Below are 25,617 nucleotides of genomic sequence, written 5' to 3' on the forward strand. Positions count from 1 at the left end.
AATGGTACAGAGCTATTAATGTAAACGTAAATCGACGTACACGCGGAACCAAAACGCGTGGAAAACAAAATCCAATTTGTATTAAAATTCCATCACTCGTGAGAATTGTTTGCGTTTTGTTTGAATGTTACGAAGGCTATCTGCGCTAACCGTCCCTAATTTAGCAGTGTAAGACTAAGGGAAGGTGGCAAGTCGTCACCACCAACTCTTGGGCTACTCTTTTACCAACGAATAGTAGGGTCGACCGTAACATTATAACGCCCCCACGGCTGAAAGGGCGAGTGTGTTGGGTGTGAGGGAGTTTCGAACCCGTGACCCTTAGATTACTGCCTGGTCATGTTGGGCCTCACTTGTGAAAAAAAAATCTAGAGGGAAAAACAGCCCGGTTTGTGCATGTCTTTTTAAAACTAACTCGTTGATATAATTAATAGTAATGTCGTGCACTCCGCCAGTGTAATTGTAGCTGTTAAGTTAGGGTTTTCCTAACACAACAACAATAAAAAATTTATGATTCATTTCTCAAACAAGAAAACTCTCAACAACAGCGGTGCTGGAAGAACCCTTCGGAGGGCAAATTTTGTAGGGTAATTAAGAGGTTTAATTTGTTGTTGATGTTTTTAAGGCCTCAATAAAGCACCTCGGTTCTAGTTTCTCATTACCCCAAATTCGGGCCCCCTAGGGTTGAGTTGGAACAGTCGAGTGACTAATAGAACGTTTATTGCCATCTCACTAATATGAATACAAGTGTCCTAGAACAACAATTAAAGTGCTTGAAATTTCAATCATATCAATTATTTTTATCTCTTGCCGATATTTTTGGTGACATATAAATTGAAGAAGTCAAGACAAAATGGTATTGAATGTACAGATGTTTACGGACAGAATACACAAAACTATTCTCAGACTTCCAACAAATCTTATCCCACTTTGTTTCGCTGCATGTTGTGACGTAGCTGCTGCGTCAGGTCAAAGGCTGTCTATACTTATTTCGCTCCATGCTATGAGTAGGGTGTTGCATCAAATCAAAGAGGTTCAGGAGCTAACACATTTATGCAAATGTCATTTAACGACTTACCAGTTACTCTTAATTTGACAATGTCATTGTTCGTGTTCGTGCAACAGACAACACGTGGACGTCTGTAAAACAGTGTTGTTGTTTATGTCCGTTCGTATCATACTATAATGGAATTCTTGCTTATATGATACTGGAAAAACATTTTTATTACGCAATGTGCAACCTCCAACTTTGCGAAATTTTTATCCTGTGTGCATTTAAATTTGCAATAGGGGTCACGATTTTCCAATTTCACCTCCGTTTCCCGTCACGAAGAATTTTATTTTGCTCCATTCTCAGGGTACAAATATGACATCGTGAATACATTACACGCAGATCTAATGCACTGGCGCCACGGGAAATCAGCTAGTGTGCATAATATCTGAATGTCACAAGACAAAATGTGTTTTTTGTGTGTTTTTTAATTTCACACAAAGCTACTCGAGGGCTATCTGCGCCAAGACAGAATATGATTCTTCAGTTTGTTTTGAAGTGCTAGAAAAAAAAAAATATTTAGTCGAAATTTCATAAATGCAGCTTAAGGACACATTTAGAGTTGATGTAGAGCAGTAGTTAACGTATTGTTTTTTCCTGACAGAAGTACACTTGATGAAGCTGTGAAAAAGAAGGGAGATTCTTTCGTTTATCAGATAAACCAAAGCTCGAACTAAAGGTCGCTTTTTGTTGACGAGTTCTGAAATTTAAAATTAACTTTTTAATAACTGAGTTTCCCTGTGACACAGCTGCAAGTGCGAAGGCTTATAACACTAAAATATGGCTTCTATACCTGCAGTAGACGAAGCACATGCAGCACATTTTGCCCCCCCAGTATGTCTGCGGACGCATACCACTAGAAACCGGGTTTCAATACCTCGCGGTGGGCAGAGTACAGATAGCCCATTATGCTCAATTGCAACCACACAAAGGTCCATCAGAACGGCTCCCTAATGGCACAGCTGTACGTCTTCGGACTTACAACGCTAGAACTGGGTTTCGATACTCGTGGTAGGCAGGTCATAGATAGCCCATTGTGCAGCTTTGTGCTTAATTACAAACAATTAAAAAAAAACTTCATATTCAAAACGACTTGTATTAATTTGTTTGCTTCAATTACTTACCGTCCTTAATTTTGAGATTCTGACAAAAGGGGTCGCACAGTCAGTTAGGCGCAGCACCCATCACTTAAACGACTTGGTCCTCCTCTTTGAACCGAATTACAGGTGATTGCCACCTTAATTTTGCGCATGCAGCTAAAATTACCGAGTGCGCTCAGAGGCATCAAATCTGGAATATTGGGCCTTTAAACCCACAACATGGCACGCCCATTCAGATAGACACGTTCTCTCTTATTTGAAGAAGAGCCATCGAAAATAGATTAGGCGTCACCAGACAGAGAGAAAAAACAAACAAAAACATTGTCGTTTATCAATCATAACTGTCTCAGCTCTTAGAGTTGATATTGAAGTGGGTTTAATATTTCTTTCCGTGAAAACGCGTACTTTCTTAAGACTCGTGTTACTTTCACGGATATGACTAATATAATATACGATGTGTTTTTTGTTTTTTTTAAAGGGAACTTGTTTACCGACATATAGTAATATAGAGACGCGTCTTATCTGGGCTCAATAACTGCAAACCATTAGCCCTTTCGTTACGAAGACCGTTAGAGGGCGTGTGTGTATATCACTTAAAGTTTTATGTATTTAGGTAATTTTAACGTAGTGTTTCATAAATGTTTAAGTCGTACAACTTTTCGCCTGATTGAGTGGTAATCAATAATTGATTTACGCAGTATACAAACTAATGTTTGTAACGAATAGTGTTTGTTTCAACTTCTCATTCTGATGTATAAACAATCATTTCATTTAGTGTCCGATATTTTTGGTTTATTGAATTTCGCCTCAAAAGCTCTAAGGAGAGAATTCAGTTAAAAAACAACTCTTGTCAACTATTGTACTAGTCTGTCAGACTAAACAGTAGAATTTACCGTCACTTTTATAACGCATTCAGAGCCCCAAAATTCGATTTTTAGCCGCGGCATATCGGTTCATAGAATGATTCTGCGTTTATTTCAAGTGGAACATTTTATTTCATAGCTCCGTCATTTCTTGACCAATTTGAGATCTATTTACAGTTTTGAATTCAGGAGGTCAAACTCTTTCGATTGATGTGCTTGACTGCGCTCAAGAACTCATAGATTAATTTACTCTAATCGTGCCTAAAGTAATTTCAGTTTTAGAGTAAGCTGATAGAGACTCTGAGTAACATAACAAAATCGGGTAAACGCCCATCCCAGCCTAGGTATTGCTAAAGCACAAAAATATAACTAATAGAAAGGAAGGAACAAGGTATCATAGATTATTTTAATCCTGCCTAAAAGGAATTCAAGTGTCGCGGCTAATGAGGATTCCATCTTGTTTTATGTGTATCTTGCGATAACAGTAGTCGAACCACGGAACCTCGGATCCATTTTACCTTACTTGTTTGAATTTGTTTTGAATTTCGCGCAAAGCTACATGAATGCTATCTGTACTAGTCGTCCTTAATTTAGCAGTGTAAGACTAGAGGGAAGGCAGCTAGTCATTACTACCCACCGCCAACTCTTGGGCTACTCTTTTATCAACGAATAGTGAGATTGGCCTTCACATTATAACGCCCTCACGATTGAAAGTGCTAGCATGTTTGGTGCGACGGGTATTCGAATCTGCGAACCTCAGATGACGCCTTAACCAATCTGGCCATGCCGGGCCTACATTACTTGTATTTAAGTACAAGTAGCCCGACATGGCCAAGCGTGTTAAGGTGTTCGACTCGTAATCTGAGGGTCGCGGGTTCGCATCCCCGTCGCGCCAAACATGCTCGCCCTTTCAGCCGTGAGGGCGTTATAATGTGATGGTCAATCCCACTATTTGTTGGCAAAAGAGTAGCCCACGAATTGGCGGTGGGTGGTGATGACTAGCTGCCTTCCCTCTAGTCTTACACTGCTAAATTAGGGACAGCTAGCACAGATAGCCCTCGAGTAGCTTTGTGCAAAATTAAAAAAACAAACAAACAATATAAGTACAAAGCTAAACAATGGACTATTTGCGCGGAGACCATCCCAGGTATTGAACACGAATTTTTAATGTTACAAGTCCTGAGCCTTACTGTTGAGCCAACGAGGGTTGGGTTGGAATGCTTTTTAGCAACGATGTGGCGTCCAAAAATAAAGCTAATAGAAAGAAAAAATATATATATCATAAAGTTATTTACTTTGATCCTGCCTTAAAGAAATTCAAGTGGGGTGGCTATTAGCCCGGCATGGCTAAGTGGATTAAGGCGTTTGACTCCTAATCCGAGGGTGGGATTCGCACCAAACATGCTCGTCCTTTAAGCCGTGGGGGCGTTATAAGTGTGGCTGGTGGGTTGTGATGCCTACCTGCCTTCCCTCTAGTCTTACACTGCTAAATTAGGAACGGCTGGCGCAAATAACCCTTAAGTAGCTTTGGGCAAAATTCAAAAACAAACAAAAGCCGTGGCTATTCAGGATTCTCTCTTATTTTTTATAATGTTGTTTCTGGTTATTCGACAAGGTTCGTAATTAACAACACTGCCCTCTATTGTTTAACCCTTTTTATGAGACGTGGTATTTAAATATTTCAAAACTTTAAATAAATAAATAACAAAACATAGATAAGAAAATGAAGGCTTCAGTGAAGGAGACGTCAACAACAAATAGTGATATTTGATGTCACTAGTAACATCTAGTTATTATAAAGTACGTTTTTACGGGTATAGTCAATGTAGAAAAGTTTATTTATTGTTAAGCGCAGAGCTCAATGCCGTGGAGGCGTTATAATGTGACGCTCAATCCCACTTTTCGCTGGTAAAAGAGGAGCCCAAGTGTTGGCGGGGGATGGTGATAACTAAGCTGCCTTCCTTCTAGTCTTACATTGCTAAATTAGGGATGGCTAGGGCGTATAGCTCTTGTGTAGCTTTGCGCAAAATTCAAAACAAACAAATCACCAGGAGCATCAAAACCCGGCTTTTAGCTTCATGAGATTTCAGAGTCACCGCTGAAGCACCAGGGGGAGCGTAAGAAAGAAATATGCACGATTGTTCAAGAGCTTAACATAATTGATTTTTTTTCACAATATTTAACTAATTACCAGTGGGCGTAAACGAACAACGCCTAGCTCTAACAACTAGTTTTAAATAACAATGCGTACATTCTAAAGTACGGGTTATCATATATTGCAGTTGGAAAATAAAATTGAAGAAATGTTAATATTAGAGCGCGACAATATATATATGTATGTCTAAGTTTAATTTATTTCGATAGGAAATTCTCAACGATGACGTCAGCTACGATGATTTAAAAAAATCTAATTAGGCCTAAGAATTAGGCTTAAGAAACATTTTACAAAAAAACATTCAGCCAGAGTATGAAAGTTTAATACCAATAAGATAACCGAATGTATGGATTATTTAAATGGTACTTATCTTCTCACAAACATTTATATGTCAAGAGTAATAGTTTGATATATTTAAATTAACCCCTGAAGAAGAAAAGTGAAACTGGCACACCTTCTGTGAGATATTTATGAAGATGTTTTGTGCATGCTTTATTTGGAATTGTTATCGTTTCATCTAAGCCTAAGGTATTCAGAATATCATTAATTAACTATAAAACGACAAAATAACTAAATTAGTCGTTGTTTGCCCGTGGAAATTATTTATACATGGCGTTTAACTGGGCCTGAAAACACCAATAATTTTATCTTCCATGATGTGACACAAATATGTCTTGCACTTTAACCTACCACGCTTGAAATAGATATATAATTCTCGAGATTTTTTTTCATTGTGTTTACTGTTTCTTTCAATTAGTCCAGAAAGAAACTATTGCGATTATTGAACTAGGCTTTTGATGTAAAACAGTTCACATCTGAACATGTACAACGCGTCACATTTTAGTAGTTTCTTAACAACATCTGTGTAAATGCGTTGATCATATCCTTGTGTTTTTACAGCTCCACGACTCTAGAAACTGGGTTTCTGTACTCGTTGTGGGCAGAGAACAGAAAGTTCAGTTTGTACCTTTGTTCTTAACTATAAACAAATTTTTCTGCCATAATAAAAAAAAAACAAAAAAATAAACGTACTGGAGACAAAATGGCGGAGGTTTTAAGTCCTAAATTTTAATAGAAATGTATCTATATTTGTATATGCTAAATATTTTGGTATTCATAAAATCAGAAATAAACTGTCATATCCTAAAATTCACACAGTGTAAAATAAAAAAATTAATTGGCGTAGCCTAAAATTCATACAATATAAAATCAGAAAATAACACTGTCTGAAATTCACACAGTGTAAAATAAAAAAATTAACTGGCGCAGCCTAAAATTCATACAATATAAAATCAGAAAATAACACTGTTTGAAATTCACACAGTGTAAAATAAAAAAATAAACTGGCGCAGCCTAAAATTCATGCAATATAAAATCAGAAAATAACACTGTTTGAAATTCACACAGTGTAAAATAAAAAAATTAACTGGCGTAGCCTAAAATTCATACAATATAAAATCAGAAAATAACACTGTTTGAAATTCACACAGTGTAAAATAAAAAAATTAACTGGCGTAGCCTAAAATTCATGCAATATAAAATCAGAAAATAACACTGTTTGAAATTCACACAGTGTAAAATAAAAAAATTAACTTTGCGTAGCCTAAAATTCATGCAATATAAAATCAGAAAATAACACTGTTTGAAATTCACACAGTGTAAAATAAAAAAATTAACTGGCGTAGCCTAAAATTCATACAATATAAAATCAGAAAATAACACTGTTTGAAATTCACACAGTGTAAAATAAAAAAATAAACAGCGGCATAACCAAGTTGAAAGCACAGATGTGCAGGAAGTCATTTTGTCTTCTCAAGAAGTTGGAATGTAATTACACAAATATTTACCGGCAACTGAATAATCTATTAGTTTAAAACAACGTCCCACGCGACTGCGTATACTATAAAAGGAAACTAAACGCTCTTCAATCGCGTCAACATTTTTGCTTCGCAAAACGTTGCAACATGAAGTATTTCAAACGTTTCGTAGTAAATGTTATTGTTATGCATATACAGACTTGCAGCTGTTGTTGACTCTATTTATTGTAGGTGGGCGTTTTGCCAACACTTTGGGTTTCTCTTACTCAGAAACATCTGTTTAATATAATACTACATGCTGTGAAAGTTTCTACCTGGATATTTTTTTTATTTGATGACAACTGGAAGTTTCAAAAACCTGCTGACAATTCAGCAATTTTTATGGCTATTATAAGAGATGCTGATTTGTGAATTAGGAATGAAAGTTCACCCTAAAATGTAGAAGCACATATGTTTAGGCTTAGTGCGTTCGTGAATCTAAGTACTACGTTTTTGAATCTGGATTTTAAATTCTAATCTAATCTAATCTATCTCCCTTTCTTTCTTTTAGTTTCAGATTTGTATTTGTATAATAATTCATTTGCTGTTGAAAAGTGTTAACCCTAACTTCTATAAAAGTAAAATGCCTGAGCCGGTACCCTGTATGTCGTATTCCAACCGGCCTAATGTGCCTGAGCCGGTACCCTGTATGTCGTATTCCAACCGGCCTAATGTGTTCTGGTAACGTACGAAAGCCCCAGTCGGCACCAAATATGGCAGATATAGTGTAGATGATACACTAAGACATGTTCTCTTTTGCGTTCACTCGTGTATTCTTAAATTACACTGTGATTATTGCAACATGGTAATTTCTGGTCAGTAAAAGTGCCTACAAATTCCGTGAAGTTGTGTCGTAATTCTGATAAAACATAATAAAAAAAATTATTTTCGAAATTCGAGTGAATTTTGGTACGGCAGAATTGCATAAATAATAACTATTTGTGAAGTAAAACGTGAGGTAACGCTTGGTTTGTTTTTTGGATTTCGCGCAAAGCTACACAAGAGCTATCTGCGCTAGCCGTCCCTAATTTAGCAGTGTAAGACTAGAGGGAAGGCAACTAGTCGTCACCACCCACTGCTAACGCTTGGGTTACTCGTTTACCAAGTAATAGTAGGATTAACCGTAACATTATAACGACCACAGTCTGAAATAGCGAACATACTTGTTGCGACGGAGATTCGAACCCGCCACCCTCAGATTACGAGCCGAGGGCCCCCTAACCACCTGACCATGCCTAACGTCGATTGAATAGAGTACAAGTGAAGGTATAATTCGTTTAAAGATTGGGTAGTTTACGGAAGAACATCAGTGCGTTACCTCAGGCCCGACATGGCTAGGTGGTTAAGGCACTCGACTCATAATCCGAGGGTTGCGGGTTCGAATCCCCGTCACATCAAACATGCTCGCCCTTTCAGTCGTGGGGGCGTTTAAATGTGACGGTCAATCCCACTATTCGTTGGTAAGAGTAGCCCAAGAGTTGGAGGTGGGTGGTGATGACTAGCTGTCCTCCCTCTAGTCTTACAATGCTGAATTAGGGACGACTAGCGCAGATAGCCCTAGTGTAGCTTTGCACGAAATTCAAAGTAAACAAAGAAACAAAGCTATTCAGTCGACAGAAAAGATCCTTTGTTTTTGATCTTAGCAAAGGGGAGGACAAGTACTTGTGACGTAAGCAACTAAAAATACGCAATATATATATGTAAAATAATATATCACCACACTATATCTGTAATATCCAGTACCGACGTGGCCTTTCGTACAATACTAGGGCTCATCAGAGCCAGTTGTACTATGAGAGACGTAGTAGTAGTCGCGGCACATTTCAGTAAGAGCAGGTTATGGTGTGAATTAGATTAAGTGTGTGACGTAGGGTGGGACGAGTGATAATCTTGAAACAGACAACTTATAAGTACTAGTAGCATTATGGTTCATCAGTGTCCCTAAGATAAATATCGTAGTTTGAAAATAAACAAAAGATTTCAATGTCAGTAGTAGTTGATGTATTAGTGTGATGCAGACATTTAAACAGCGTCTTCCGGTATAATGTAGAAGCAGAAAAAAACATATTCAAATCCAGAAATTGTAAGGCCCGACATGGCCAGGTGGTTAGGGCGCTCGACTCGTGGTTTGATTGTCGCGAGTTCGAATCCATGCCACACGTGGGGACGTTATAAATGTCACGATCAATCCAACAAACACACAAAACAATGAAGTCTAGCGTGAACACACAATAGTAAAATGAAAAAACAACAACAAAAAACTTTGACCTTAACCTTACAAGCCCCCCGCTAGTACAGCGGTATGTCTACGGATTTACAACGCTAAAATCAGGGGTTTGATTCCTCTCGGTGGGCTGGGCAGATAGCCCGATGTGACTTTGCTATAAGAAAAACACACACACACGTTAACCTTACAGTCATAAGTAAAAAGCGATTAGATGACTTTGTAAACAGGTTGGTGAATTCATCATTCCTAGCAGTGATGGTCAAGAAATAGGTCACACCTATATACGTCAACCTGTCCATTTTCAGTGTCTCCGTGGGGATTCAGGCCCATGTTTTGTACCAGCGTTCAGCTTTTCTTCTCTGTTATGTATTGTTCTTCACCCTGTTACTGAATCCTAGGCAACAACCTTTGTTATATTGTTGTTGTATTACTCACAATATGTTAAATTTTGTCCACTGTCCGCAGTTTTAATTAACACACCCTTTTTTGTGCCAGGTCAAGTTCTCCACTTCTCGTTGTTGAGATCTTGATCACGTAGACCAGGAAGGGTCAGGCTCACCTGGACCTCTTGTTTTGCTACACGAGGACTATCTGTGCTAGCCGCCCCTGATTTATATGCATAAAACTAGAGGGAAGGAAGTTAGTAAACGCCATCCACCAGCAACTCTTGGGCTACTCTTTTTACCAATGAATAGTGGTATTCACTGTCAAATTATAACGCTTCTATGACTGAAAGAGCGAGCATATTCGGTAACGGGGATTCGAACTTGCGACCCTTAGGTTGCGAGTCGAGTGTTGCGAGTATAGCGTCCTAGCCATCAGAGTATGAACGCAGGGTTAATTAAAAACCATTACTGTAAACTCAAGAATCTCGCACATACACGTGACTAAAATGCTAATAATTTGCACCTTCGATCTGGTGTAGACTGGTTATTAGGGTCACTCGACTTGAGGGTCATGGGATCGAATTCCCGTCACCAAACACGCTCGTTCTTTCTTCCCCGGAATCGTTGTAATGTTTCGGTTAATTCCACTTTTAGATGGTATATAGTAGTCCGAGAGTTTGCGGTGGGTGTCACTTACTAACTACCTTCCTTACAGTCTTTTAAATTAAGGACGGCTAGCGGCGGATAGTCCTCGAATTTTGTATGAAATTCAACAAAGAAACTGTGCGCCCTCTGGTGTGGATGTAAAGATAATAAATTAGGTTGAACTGTGGCAAGACTTTATGAAATCTTTAGGAAGTACTCGTTCAAACTAATGATTACTTGATGTCTCCACTTGAGTCCAATAACGACATATATGAACATTCTGAAAAGCTTCGAACCCAAAGTCTGATCTTGTTCAGAAGAGTTTGTCCCAGGGGAAATAAGCCATGAATTTGTCACTTGGGGGCTCATGAAGGCCACAAACCTTTTGCAGACTTAGTTCCACTTGTCGGTTATTTAAATTCGAAGCGTGTTAAGACGAGCGACTCGTAATCTGAGGGTTGCGGGTTCGCATCCCCGTCGCGCCAATCATGCCCGCCCTTTCAGTCGTGGAGGCGTTATAATGTGACGGTCAATCCCACTATTCGTTGGTAAAAGAGTAGCCCAAGATTTAGCGGTGAGTGGTGATGACTAGCTGCCTTCCCTCTAGTCTTACACTGCTAAATTAGGGACGGCTAGCGCAGATAGCCCTCGTGTAGCTTTGTGCGAAATTCAAAACAAGCAATTATTTAAATTCCATTTTTTCTTATTACAAAACGTCCTCAACTGAATAAGTGAATGAAATATATTATAAGGACTCTTTGTTTTTCCTATGATATATAATAATATGATATAAAGGCATTTATTTAATAACTGGTTTGATTTTTACGACTTTCTGTCGAAACGTTGTTTGCTCCTCTACGTAAAATATTTTCTCAACCCAAACGAGCCGTTTTTACATATATATTTTTCTCTACAAGTGGGTTTTCTCGACATCACTGGAGAGGAATATAGTTTTAAGAAGACCTTCCATCAGTTGGAGATGACATTTTGGCCATTAAGTTATTCTCAATAATTTAACACCGCAATTTAAATATTCATTCTGAGAGTCTTTCTAAACAACTGTCGCCAAATGTTCAAGTATCATGTTATGGAATTGTAAAAAAAAAAAAAAAACAGAGCAATTGGTAAAAGTCAAGGGTAGCTTTTTAAATGTCTTCACACAAACGAAATGATTTTTATCGTGTGCCAACGGGCTCTCCGCATGATGGCGCAAGTGTTTACAATCAATTTTGGTCGAAAACTGTCCTTTGGATCGAGTTCCAGCCCCCCCCCTCCCCGCCATAAAGAGTCGGAAGTAACTGATGTAATTTTTAAAATGTCTTCAGACAAACAAAATTCCTTTTTAAGGGCAACGTTTGCCCACCACCAAAACTCGACCCAGGAAACAGTTTTCGAAAAAAAAATCCTGGAATAGTTGCTTTGCTACGCGAATAATTCGTAAATAAATGAAGGAGGCATTTTGTTTGTCTGAAGGCATTTTAAAAGCTATCTCCACACTTACTTATACGCGATTTCAGAACCTTAATTTCTTGTTTAATTTATCTGTAAAAGCTGTTTTCCAGACCTTAGTTCTGCTCTAATACGTAAGACACAAACGACCATTAGCCTCATATAAAACATTACGAATATGGACTGTGAAATCTAACTGGAAATTCTCGCGAAATCCTAATTAAAAAATTATTTCCACATGTGGTAATGATTTCGGTCGCATAGAGATAAATTCGACACCGTGTCAGAAATATATCACCATTGAAGCGTAGACAGCTGACGTTAATGTCATTTTTTTATCCGTTTAATTATTTATTCATTAGAAACATTTACTAGCATTCATATATATAATAAGGGTCCATAAAAACACGTGTAGTTTAGTGAGCAGCAAACATTTATTAATCCATGTTGATGACCTATGGACGCATAGCGCCAAGTCCATTCAAATTTAACCATAATTCGGAATTTGAACATTATTGGGTTTATACAAGTATCTAAATAAAAGTAAAATAACAACAACAATACGTTTTGTGTAGATTACAAAGAAGAAAAAATATGTTGGAAAGATTCTGTAGTTTTATTCTTTCAGTCCCAGGATTATAGATGGCGCTGACTGAGTAATCAATTACGTCAGGAATTGGCAGCTTTTCGTGTTGTGTAACGAAATCCCAGCTGGAACCAGTTTTCTGTCGGAATTACTAAAAGAAAAATCCCAGTCGCGCCAAACATGCTCGCCCTTTCAGCCGAGGTGACGTTATAATGTGACGGTCAATCCCACTATTCGTTGGTAAAAGAGTAACCCAAGAGTTGGCGGTGGGTGGTGATGACTAGCTGCCTTCCCTCTAGTCTTGCACTGCTAAATTAGGGACGGCTAGCGCAGATAGCCCTCGAGTAGCTTTGCGCGAAATTCAAAACAAACTAAAAAAAAAAACAGTGAAATGTGTATTTCAGCTACTGACTCTTTGGCCTTAATCCAAACGGTGTATAAATATTTTCATATTATGACAAAATATATTATTATTCCTGTTTTTCTTTGGTAACTTGCAGTAGAAATTAGCTGAATGTAAGTTTTTGTCGCTTAAGATTATCAAACATTCACCCAATAATATTCAATAGTTAATATTCTAATCAATCTTCCATACATCATATAAATCAAAATATGTAGAAAAGCATTTCCTATTATATCAGCAACCCATACGTGACACCCCTTTTTGTCCCAGCCACGGTTTTACTAACACTACCTTTATTGTTTGTATGCCACACGCCAAAAACCGAATGAAACTCATCACCATGACGTACATTTACGTATCTACGACTCTTGAAACCAAACTTGTGGGTAATACATTTTCATTTTGTGCTGTAGGGGGAAAGTGATATGGGTAAGGTATGGCCAGGTGGTTAGAGCGCTCGTCTCGAATCTGAGGGTAGTGGGTTTGAATCCCCGTCACACCAAACATGCCCTTTCAGCCGTGGGGACGTTATAATGTGACGGTCAATCTCACTATTCGTTGGCGGTGGATGGTGGTGACTAGCTGTCTTCTCTCTAGTTTTACACTGCTAAATTAGGGACGGCTAGCGCAGATAGCCCTCGTGTCGTTATGCGCGAAAATTCAGTACAAGCAAATTATACATACCACCAACATAACATGTGTTAATTCCTAGCTCCCGGCGCTCTGACATGAATGTAAAGCTTTGTGTATGGTAGTGAGTACTAAAGTGTTCTTACATCAAGAAACATGCGACGCACACGTGGCCAGCACGTGGTCACAGTACTACTCGCCGTGTCTAAATTATTGTTTTGTTTGTTTGTTTTTGAATTTTCGCACAAAGCTACTCGAGGGTTATCTGCGCTAGCAGTTCCTAATTTAGTAGTGTAAGACTAGAGGGAAGGCAACTAGTCATCACCTCCCACCGCCAACTCTTGGGTTACTCTTTTACCAACGAATAGTGGGATTTACCGTCACATTATAACGTCTCCACGGCTGAAAGGGGCGAGCATGTTTGGTGTGACGGGGATTCGAACCCGCGACCATCAGATTACGAGTCGCACGCCTTAATACGCTTGGCCACGCCGGGCATTATTGTTTTGGCTATTTATAATAGCGATACTTATATCAAAATATTGTACAATCCAAGCGAAAGATTGGGTGTTCTGATTACTTTATTTAGTATGTTTGTTTTGTTGCCAAGCGCAAATATACACAATGGTCTCACTGCACAGTTTTTACCGCAGCTATCAAGCACCTGGTTTTAGCGTTACGAGGCAGCAAGCTGATCCTCTGAGCTTTGAACGTATTTTAATAACACGAAACATTCATGGGCACGCCTTTCGTATTCAGGATAGAATAAAACATGTGAATTAATTGTCAACACACCCACTTCATGCAACAGAGAAAACACCTGGAAAATGGGTGTGCCCACGCCGATCTTTTCCCCTATGTCGCTGTCCTTTTATAGTTTGTTTGGTTCAGAGCAAAGCCACATTACGCTCTCTGCTCTGTCCACTACGGGAAACGGAGCCAATATTTTAGCGTTGTGGACTTACTGCTCTTCTATCAGAGGACCGTCTTATAAATGCTCCACACAAGTAGTTCTTACACGCAATATTACTAATATGTGCGAACTGAAAACTTTGTTTCTCTAAAGTATAAAGAGATGGTATGATACATATTTCTCTGGAATGTTTGCACCCCTGATCTCTAGATTTGACCCTTTAATAGCATAAGATGGGAAGGGTAAGAAGGCAGCGTATAAACCACCTATTTTACTGATTTGTTTAGAGTAACGATATTCGGTTCCGGTCTGTTTACAGCAGGTGGGTATTGATAATAAGGCAACAAATTTTACTTACTTATTTACAATACTGTGTGTGTGTGTGTGTGTGTGTGTTTTCTTATAGCAGAGCCACATCGGGCTATTTGCTGAGTCTACCGAGGGGAATCGAACCCCTGAGTTTAGCATTGTAAATCCGTAGACTTACCGCTGTACTAGCGGGGGGCTTACAGTACTGACACTTCGATAATGTCTTTTAACAGTATATTTACTCCTAATGACACAGCGGCATTATAACGCTTGCAACTAGGTTTCGATACCTGTGGTTGGCAGGACATAGATAACCCATTGTGTAGCCCTTTGTTTCATTACAAACAAACAATCTAATTTGATAAGCCCTAACATTCACGTTTAAGACTCAACTGACAGTACTGAAAAAAAAAAACACTTTGTTTTTCAATTTCGCGTAAAGCTACACGAGGGCTATCTGCACTAGTCGTCCCTAATTTAGTAGTGTAAGACGAGAGGAAAGGCAACTAGTCATCACCACCCACAACCAACTCTTGGGCTGCTCTTACCAACGAATAGTGGGATTGAACGTAACATTATAATGCCCACGGCTGAAAGGGAGAAAATGTTCGGTATAACAGGGATTCGAACCTGTAACCCTCGGATTAGGAGTCGAGCGCCTTAACCACCTGGTCATGCCGGGCTCAAATTCAAATCCTTCTGACGCTAAAAAACAAACAAACTTCTACAAATAAACATGACTAATACGAAATGAATATTTTAATATCCACAACGTTGAGATACGTAACTAGTCTGAAGTTCTACTGCTTATGACCCTGTCTGTCATATCGTATTTTTAGTTGCAGCATAACGGCTCACAAAATGGCTCTGAGATTTTTTTTTTCCAAGTACAAAGTTTCAGCTCAGAGCTCCATCTGTTGACCGATTTGAGATCTAATTCTGTAGTTACTGAGGTTTCATTCGTGCTCTTTCTTTTTAATTCACTATTTGACGTGAGATTAAATTTTTAAATATCACTTTTAATGACAGACTAAAAATTGAAATAATGTTTATGACGTCTCATTGAAATTTGTAAATGACCCTGATGATGTCATATAAAAATGGTAATTAGCATTTATGACGTCAAATTAAAGTTTAAGATATACGACCAAGGTTTGAAACATTACACGTAGTTGATAAGTTTTAATGACATTGATATAATGAATTTACTTAGTATTTAATGGCGTAACTAAAGATCCCCCCTGAAAAAGTAAGTTATTCTTCCTTGTCGGAAGGTCTTAATTTTCTCAGACCTTTCGCGAATCCCCCTTTGACTTGCCTTTCCCACAATTGCGGGGAGAATGTCTACACCACTGTTCTTATTCTTTCAGCCATAGGGGCGTAATATTTACAGATTATTACACTATTTGTTGCTAAAGGAATAGCCCAAAAGTTGGCGGTCGTTGGTGATGACTAGCTGCCTTCCCTCTAGTTTTACACTGCTAATTTATGGATGGCTAGTGCAGATAGTCCTCGTGTAGATTTGCGCGAAATACCACACAAACCAAATCAACACGGCAGTGTTAAAACTGTTAACACAGTTTGCAGTGTTTCGTCAGATTGGTCAGTTTTCCTTAATACTAACAATTATTCAATTAAAGTTCATTATTAGGTTATATTTGTTTTTCTTTTAATTATTGCTGGTAGTTTCCACCACCATTTTGTACGAGAAACAAAATTCAAAATATATAATATAATTATTATTTGGGATTTGATGGCACGCTCATATGAAACCACGTGACATTTATGTGCAATAATGTACCAAGTTTACAATATTTGTGACAATTGAATTGAAGTGTAGCGTTGTTGTCGTCAGGGCTTTTTTCCCAGAAAGCGCACAGTTCACTCAACCCCACGTGCTTACCAAGAGACTATGTTGTAAACGCGAGTTAACAGAGGGCGCGGTTTTATGGTATCACAGTTTAATATGACACTTTTTTCTTTCTTTTAAGTGACGTTCTGTCGTGTCGAGAACAAAGTTATAAGTTCTAAATAACCACGTCTTGTTCGTTCCCATAAAAATACTGTACAACTGAAACGTTGATGTTTGGAGTTAATGACAAATATAATCGATTCTTTTTCTGTTAAGTTTTTATTTTTTTTTGTAACGCCTTTGGCAAATTACAACCGTCTTTTCGAGTTAATTACGTGTCGTATAATGAATAAATTGCATGTATATTAATCATTCCGATATTAACAGACAACACAATGACATCAGATGTTTTTGTTTGTACGTTGTTAAGTGCAAAGCTGCATAATGAGGTTTCTTATGCTATGCCTACCGCGTGTATCGAAATCCTACTTTTAGCGAGAAAGCCGCCATAGTTGCAGGAGAGCGCAATTGTAGGCGTATACATATATCTAAAGGAAAATAACATTTTAGATAGTTTCATAATGAATAGCTATTTAGATTATATCAGCAATAAAACTATTGCATAAACTCTGTTTATATAGTGCTATGCAAAAGTATAAACACTTTTACAAATTAAGCCTAAATAACTGACGAAATGCACCAACTTAGGTTTAGTACGTTATACGAAGCGGCACGTGATTCGACGGGACTTGGGTCTCGTAACGTGTCACGTGATTTAGCGGGACATTGGTCTCGTAATGCATCAAGTTCCTTTTTTATGTTGCCATGCTTACATCGATACTGTTTGAATACTGTGTATAATCATGATGAGAAGCCTGGTTTAATTTGCATCACTTTGTATATTAGGCTTAGAAAATAATTATGATAACATTGAATTAGAGTGTTATTATAAATGAACTCTAACGCCTTGTTTTTGTCAAAATTTGTAAACATTCACACATTCAATCACTATTATTTTTATTTGTAGCCAGATTTGCACCAGTTTATTAATTTAATAATTACACCATTTACTCTTTATTTGAGATTCACCAGAAAAAAATTATTTTTAAATATATGTTTGTTTAACTGATGTCACAATTAATACACGATTTTGATTTTCCCTTCCATTAAGCTTACTTGTTCTGTATTGTTTTTTATTTTAAATCATGTAACGAGTTCTTTTGTTCTGTATTCAGTTTTCGTGTATTTTAAGTTGTATAACGAATTATTTTGTTCTGCTAAAACAATTATTCTTGATTTATGTAATAAACTTTGATTTGAGTACGTTGTGTTATTTCGTTTCTTGTCTGTGTTCATTTCATTTTACCTTTCGTTCAATATTACCCACAATTATTGTGCCTCGACAAATAGCTGACTTAATAAAAAATCTTATCAAAAACAACTATAAATGTTTCGAAATTAAATAGAATTACTGAAAATGTAACAAAAACACATTCTGATAATATGATTTACGTTCTTACCACAACAGTTTTACTTTTAAAAACGTTTAAATTTCACTGGAGTTTCGCACCCGACTCAGGCTATTATATTTATTTCGTAATAAATTGTATTAATCAGAGCATTTTACATGGATATTATTGTTACCTGAGTTTAGAATATAGAACGGAAAAATATGTCTGAAGAGATATTAAAATTTAAAGTAGTCGTGATTTGCCCCTTCATTGTTAGAACAGCTCCAAAATGCGAAGTTCAATTTCACTGCAAAATTAGCGCGAACCATGCACTCCAAGAACTATAGTTCGATACGTTAACACCTTATCACGCGTCTAGTTCGTGCTTGGAGGTACACAGAATATGTAGAATATTGCTTGTCTGTTACTATGGCTACCTACATGATCGCACGCTACTTATAACCATGGTTACTAGTTTAATACTAATATTATTTAGTTTTTTTATGGTTCGCTCACACCGTATAATAAGTTTAAGTTATATTAATTGTTTGAAATAATTATATATAAAAATCTCGACAAGTTAAAGCGTCCGCGTAAAATAAACTTCAATTGCTGTTGAAGAGATATTTTGCGGGTTAAACAAATTACTTGCAACTATACATAAGTAATAAATACGAAACGGCTTATCGAACGTCACTATGCGTATTCGGTTGTCTGGGAAATGGATTTGGTTTGGTTTATTAAAAACAAAGCCTTCAAAACACTATGTGAGGCATGCAGTAAAACAACCGTAGTGGAAGCGTATATTTAGTCCTGTACTTGGGTTATTGTTAGAAAACAACTATTATCCAATAGAATTGTTCAAGAGTGGACAAAGTCGAGTATATTTTGACAGAAGTTCAGAAGGAAAAATGATCTTTATATTTCATATATTATAAAAAAAAACTTTTAAAAATAGTAGCATAGCTGTATAGTTACACTATAATATTAGGACAGTATTAAAATGGTAAAAATATATACATTACTATGTACGTGTTCCAGCGAAACGTTGTTTAAAACAAGTTATTTTTTTATATATCTATCAGTAGTATAGAGGTCGTTGTACTAAAAAATTTTATCAAAAATTGTAAATCTCACCGGTAATGCATTACATATTTTGAAAGACAGCAAAAAAGCTGGAATACATTAAAAAACAACGAATCTTTCGACCGAAGGTTGTCTTGGATAGTTGGGTGTCTGTGTTTGCAATAAATGCTACGGTAACTAAAGTTATATGTTCGGCAATTTTACCACTCGGTTATTTCTAGAAGAACTAAAGTAAGTAATTGAATTTGTTTTTGTTTTGTTTTTTTCATTTTAAATGTCGTATGTGAGTGAATATTAACAGAAGTAAAATTCGCTTGTTTAGGGTTAACTTAATAGAAGACGTCGACACGTGAAAGATTCTACTGATATGCAAAAATGTCAAAGCTACATAAAAATTTCTTACCAACGTTACAAATTTAATATTTTTTAGATTATCGAGAAATAACAGATGCACCCGGTTTTAACATATCATTTTTTTTTAAATTCGCGCTGTGTGTCCATTTCTCGTGGATCTTTTGACAATAAGACTGAACAGCGTGAACATACGAATTATTTACCACGTGACTGGATAACAATGAATATAATATATAATAAAATATATTGGTACCGATAAGAAACAAAAATAACAACAAAATGTAGAAACGAAAGATAGTATATATGTTTTGTACATATATATAAACACAGAAACACTTAAAGTCAAGACACATACAAATAAAATAGCGTTAGTTTACTTGTGATCCATCCCGTAAACTTACAGTTTATCCAGAGGTGGAATTTTTTATTGTTCGCTGGATTATGTTTTTTTTGTTTTTTTTTGCACTTGTTAATTTCAAGTTATTACATTGCCACTAGATGGCGTTACTCTTCAGAGTTGTGTTATACGTAGTAATCTGGGATGGCTAATTTACATAGTGTTAGCAACAAAGAGTAAGACATTTCATGGAAAGATCTTGAGTTAACTTAATTATTAGAAATGCTGATTAAAAGGAGGTGCTTTTAATTTTTAAGTAAACAGAATCATTTAAAGCTATGAGAGAAGTATATAGAATAAATTACTTTGTGATATACCAGTGGTTTTATTACGTAATTTAACAAAATTTGGGGCCACCAGAAAGCAACTGACCTAAATGTGTGCTTTATACGGCTTCATTATTAAAACTCCACATAGATGTTGTATACCGATGTAACTTAAGTACCATAGATCGTTTGTACAGTAAGGCGTTAATTAATTAATAAACGAAACTCTCCTATATTTTGTCTATACGAAACACACAGATTGTTAAAAGTTGCAAAGGGGTGAAAAACAGAAGATAATTCAATTTTTACCCTAACGGCTGATTTGAAGAACTAACTTTATGCCATTTATTTTATCCGAACTTTACATAGTTTCGCTGCATTCCATATAACCTATGGAAAACTCCGCCCTATTTGTTCTTGAACTTGCAAAGTTCTGTCGTATTTTATATTAACTTTGCAAAACTCTATCGGATTGTATTATAAACTTACGAAGCTCCGCCGTATTTTATTTTAAATTGCAAAACCCTGCGGTATTTGTATGTTAAATTTGTAAAGCTTCTCCGTATTTTATCGTAAAATTAGCAAAAAAATCCCATGTATTTGTAATTTTAAAATTGAAAAGCTCTATCTTATTTTATCGTAAAATTAGCAAAAAAATTCCCTCCATGTTTAATCTTATATTTGTAAAGCTCCGCGGTATTGTATCGTAAAATTAGCAAAAAATCCTCTGTATTTGTAATCTTAAATTTGTAAAGTTCTACCTTATTTTAATCTTAAGATCGGGCAGTATCTAACCGAATATTTCCAAAGCACCATTATGTTATACTTGAGCTTTGCAAAATTCCTTTCTGAACTACGAAAAAACTCCTACGTGTTGTTTTACGAGCCTTGTAAGATTCCTCCTTATTTTTTCCGAACCAAGAAAATCTCCATTTTTTTTATCCGAATTTGCAGAGACCCAGTATTGGTATTGCACACGCCAGTTTCTATATCAGTTGTTAAAAGCGCACGAAATTTCATTTTAACCTTAAAAGACGACCAGTATATTCTACCTTAGCCTTGAAAAGTAACTCTGTGTTCTATCTGAGTTCTGGAAAACAACTACGTATCTATTCTTACTCTTGGAAGAATCATAGTATTTAATTGAATACTCTTTTCGTTAACCAAACAAAATAGTTTATGATCACGAAAACAAGTGTGTGGTAAAAAACCAGTAAAACGTTTTTGACGTTTCCATATTCGTACTCTGCGAAAAGTTTTCAAGAAAATTCTACTTTTTTTAAATTCCCACAAAACGGGTTTATTTTTATCACGTTGTTGTCTTTTAGGTGTACCAGATGATTTCGAGGAAGAGCGAGAAAACATTATTACATCACTGGAGGACGTTTTGGATTCTTTATTGGCCATTCCTTCCAGTACTCGATCTTCTAGCCCCATGTCGGCACTTCGTGGCAGCCCAACTGCCCATCGAGTTGTCAGTTCAGCCCAGGTAATTTGTGAAGGACGAACACTTCCCTCCACTGATTGGTCTGAAATGACGGATACTCGTAAGAATTTACATGTTGACACGACGCCATCTACAACAGTCTTAAGTGGCCGCGAGGTTCAACGGGAATCACCTACTCGAAGAATAAATGACATAGGTTCTCTGCGACCCGTAATAACAGAGAAAAGGACAACTCCCAGCTTCTCAGCTGCTTTTGAGCCGGAATTTGAAAGCGACCACTCCACCAAAGAGATATTTCCCAAAAGGAAAGAACAAATATTAAAAGTCCAAGGTGAGTTGCTCTATGCACTCAACTGTCCATTTACAGCTTAACCCCACATTATGGCAGAAAGATGTGTATTTGTGCTTTTCGTATAGTCAGCCGAGGGGAACCGAACCTCTGATTTTAGCGTTGGAAATCCCATAGACTTTCTGCTGTCCCACTGGGGGTCCTGACAGGCTGATAAGATTATACGTGAGAGAAGATTTAAAATATTCAAGTTTGATAAAGCATATTGGAAAACCTCAAACTACGTAGAAGTCTTTTGAGTTAAATAATAGATGGCGTTAGTACTTTGCATCAAATATATTATTTATAAAAGCAGTTCCCCAAAAAACACGAATGAACAAACTATTACATAAAACCAAGTATATTTTGTACGTATGAAAAAATCATAGAAATGCGAAAATAAATTCGAAAATACAAACTTTTGATCAAAATGGCCGTTAAGCAGACTTTCAATGACCTTCGTCTGGTCCTCATAGAGATCGTTTCGTCAAAACAGTAATCGTTTCTCTTACAATAATTTCAACCATTCTTTAAGGTCTCGAAAAGTCAGAAAAGATTACTTTACTTAACAACAACAACAAACAAGCGTTAGTAAAGAATGGTGAGAAATACCATTCCATCCTCTCTAGAACTTCAATCCTGGTGAGAGCTCTTTTAACCCTTTCAGAACTGCTTGCTAAAGCATTAAATATACTTCATCATAAAATCTGGTTTTCGTGTGCAAAAGCCTTGTAATGTTTATTAAAGTCTACCAAATTTTGTGATTTTCACATAGTATATTAGAAACTAGTAGTATGTAAATCGTAACGAGTACAAATGGTTACGACGTTGGTCATATAGACCTATGCAGTTGTTCAAAAGGTTTAGCATGAATATTTGGAAATATATTTAAGTGTCTTGTAAGCTATAAATCGAATTTTTGTTATGGTCAAATCTGTGTATATTATGTAAGGTTATAATAACATAACGTTTCAGAAAAACAAACATTACGTCGTCTATACAACTCTCCCTGTATGTGTATGTGTGTATATATATATCTATATGCTTCTCTATATACCTATACTTCTATTCTATCTCTTCTATATATTAATTTCATTTCTCCTCTCGGCATGGCGAAGTGGTTCGGAGTCTTGACTTGCAATCTGAGGGGCGCGAGTTCGAATCCCCGTCACAGCAAGTATGGTCACTCTTTCAGATGTGCAGACGTTATAATGTTACGTTTAATTTCACTATTAGTTGGTAAAAGAGTATCCCAAATGTTGATGGTGATGACAAGCTGCCTTCCCTCTAGTCTTACACTGCTAAATTAGAGACGGCTAGCGCAGATAGCCCTCGTGTAGCTTTGCACAGAATTCAAAACAAAACCCTTTATCCTCCTTCCATAGATAAATGCCTCCGAATGTCCCTCTCATAGGCACCACTGCCTTTAAAGAGTAAAAAAAAACTATTTTTTAATGGTAAAAGTATGCCTAGAAATTTCGAAACTATTGGATTTGTTGGAGGTGTTTATGACAATGATAACTGGCAGAATAGTTATTTTATTATTATTCTGGGAAGAAGCATTGGTTTTATTCGATAACACATTTTTTCTGTCAGTTATTAACTGCGTTTAAACAATCTTTCTTTTCATTATTTCTCCTATCCAATAGATAACAAGGAATCATCGCCTACTCTGAAAGGACAAGTCACACAACACCAGTGCCAATCTTTTCAAGAGTCTACCGAGCAAACCGAAGTAAAGTTTTCCTGTCCCTCTCTGGAACCAACCAATCACACCAGCGAATTAATCGGCTCGACGGATAGCGAAAATTCCAAGTACGAGTCCCCTCACCGACAGGGAGCAATCACGTGCAATCGCCCAAAGTGTTCTAAAATCGTACCCACGGAAATTGCGAGGTCCAAGCTGCATATGTGTCCGAACTGTTACACCTATTACTGTAGTAGGCACTGTCGCAAAGTTCACTGGGATTATCATAAAAACCAGTGCCCCTACACGAAGATCAGCAACGTGTGCCAACAAATTCTAGTGAAAGTTGGTCAAGATGCAGTTTCCAGACGTAACCTCTCCGTTTGTGCGAGACGAGGATATCTCTCCAGGGGACGAGGTGCCGTGAAACTGGTGTTTTATAGCACTGATGATGCAGTTGATTTTATGTGTAAAGGTTGGGGCTCACTTCGTGGGCAGAATATTTATGTCCCTCGAGGTGAGATCATGCCCCAGGAAATGGGCTCTGACACGTATACCCAGATCCGTTCTCTCTGTGACCGCTACAACCCAAGGAAGAAGTTTGTTCTCCTAGCGGCTGTACGTGTAACTCAGGAGATGTCGAGTGGTGCGGGTGCTTTGGTGGAGCGAGATATAATCATACGAGGAACCAAGCTACAGCTTACGTCACCCCAACCTGAAGATGACATACAAACTGTGTTATTCGCTGTAGCTAAAGGTCCCGGATCCGACCTAACGCAAAGACACCAGGAATGTGAAGCTGTTAAGCGACATCTGCAGGACCGAGGAATCAATTTCGCTACAGAATTCCCAGAAATTTTTGCAAAAATCAAGCAATTTGTTCAAGGAGGCGAGGCCTTCATTCCTTTTAGTGCATTCCTCACTGACCAGAGGACAAGCAAGATGTTTATGTGTATTATCTCGCCTTGGGCCGATGCTGAGATTTTCCAAAATATTTCGGCCAAAGAAACAATCAATAAGTCAAGAAGGTTGTGGATGTTATAGTCCGGCAAGTTGGCTGGACTAAAAAAAAAGTTCGTTTTTCCAAAATATTCATGGCGAAACGAAAGTGAACGCATTAAAAGTATTGAGACTTAAAAACCTGACGATTAAGGTCATCTATTGTGCCAAACTGTCCAAACTTTCGACAACTACTACATCTACTTAACTTTCCCGCATTATAGCACGTGGCGATAAAAAAAAACCTATAAAAAAGTGCAATTTGATCTATGCAATGCAAGTGCAAAGTCAAAAGATCATTTAAGACAGTGGAGCAACATTAAAACAATTTTGATAAATGCTGTGATAACTGTATTTTGGTTTCATGATGTCTTTCTTCTGTACCCCGGATGCTCAAATTCAGTTTCGGATTTTGGAAGATTTGATAATACACGTTGAACTTGTAAAAATAAAACAACCAGCATATTCAAAAAAACTTACTTACTTACGAATCTTAGGACATTTATTTAAGTAATTTAATGTAGAATGAAAATGTTATGCGTATATGTGTATATGTATATACAGGTTACAGTATTCTTCACGAGTTTAGTTCCTACAAACTCAATTGTCTTAAGCAACTAGCGTGATGAAACTTTTAAAAGAATTATGTTTAGAAATTCAAGTTGATGTTATCACTTCCAGGTTCGCATACTTTTACCATTAAGAATACTAGTTGTTATTACATATAGTGTATAATAATAAAGCCATTAATTGAAATAAAACATTGTATTCATCAAAGATTTACTCTCAAGAGACGACGAAACGTTACTTGTAGTACAACAAAGGTGATCCGTTATGCGAGTTTCTTAAGTGTTTTGTCACCCGGACTTCGCTGGTTCAATTACAGTAATTGTTTGTATGGTTACTGGAAACTGATGGCCAGTAGACATGGTCTATTTTGTTCAAAGATTTTTGCAAAACAAGGAGGATTACAACAAAACCTTCATTTGCTTTCCATCGACGCCCGTAAGAAGAGCCAAGGGGGGACATTTGCCCCCTTACTTTTTACAGACCCACAAAATTGTACCTGTTGTGACGTAAGCTTAACATTGCAGTAAAACTATCTCTCGTGATTTTTATCAAAACTGCAAATTCGAATTTGTGTTTAAAAAAAGCACACGTGACACATAATTTTAGTCTG

At 37.1% G+C, this 25,617-nt stretch overlaps 1 protein-coding gene across 1 annotated transcript in view; it reads left to right on the forward strand.

The window, feature by feature from the left end:
* Positions 1 to 25,192, forward strand: part of LOC143247665 (uncharacterized) — a 33,525-nt gene extending 8,333 nt beyond the window's left edge. Inside the window, exons 2-3 of the mRNA XM_076496048.1 lie at positions 21,305 to 21,754; positions 23,401 to 25,192. Coding sequence (XP_076352163.1) covers positions 21,305 to 21,754; positions 23,401 to 24,482 — 1,532 coding nt within the window. The 3' untranslated portion in view covers positions 24,483 to 25,192. The remainder of the gene's footprint in view (positions 1 to 21,304; positions 21,755 to 23,400) is intronic.
* The last annotated feature ends 425 nt before the right edge of the window (positions 25,193 to 25,617 follow it).

This window comes from Tachypleus tridentatus, chromosome 3 (assembly GCF_004210375.1).
Source record: "Tachypleus tridentatus isolate NWPU-2018 chromosome 3, ASM421037v1, whole genome shotgun sequence".
NCBI classification, from domain to species: Eukaryota; Metazoa; Arthropoda; class Merostomata; order Xiphosura; family Limulidae; genus Tachypleus; species Tachypleus tridentatus.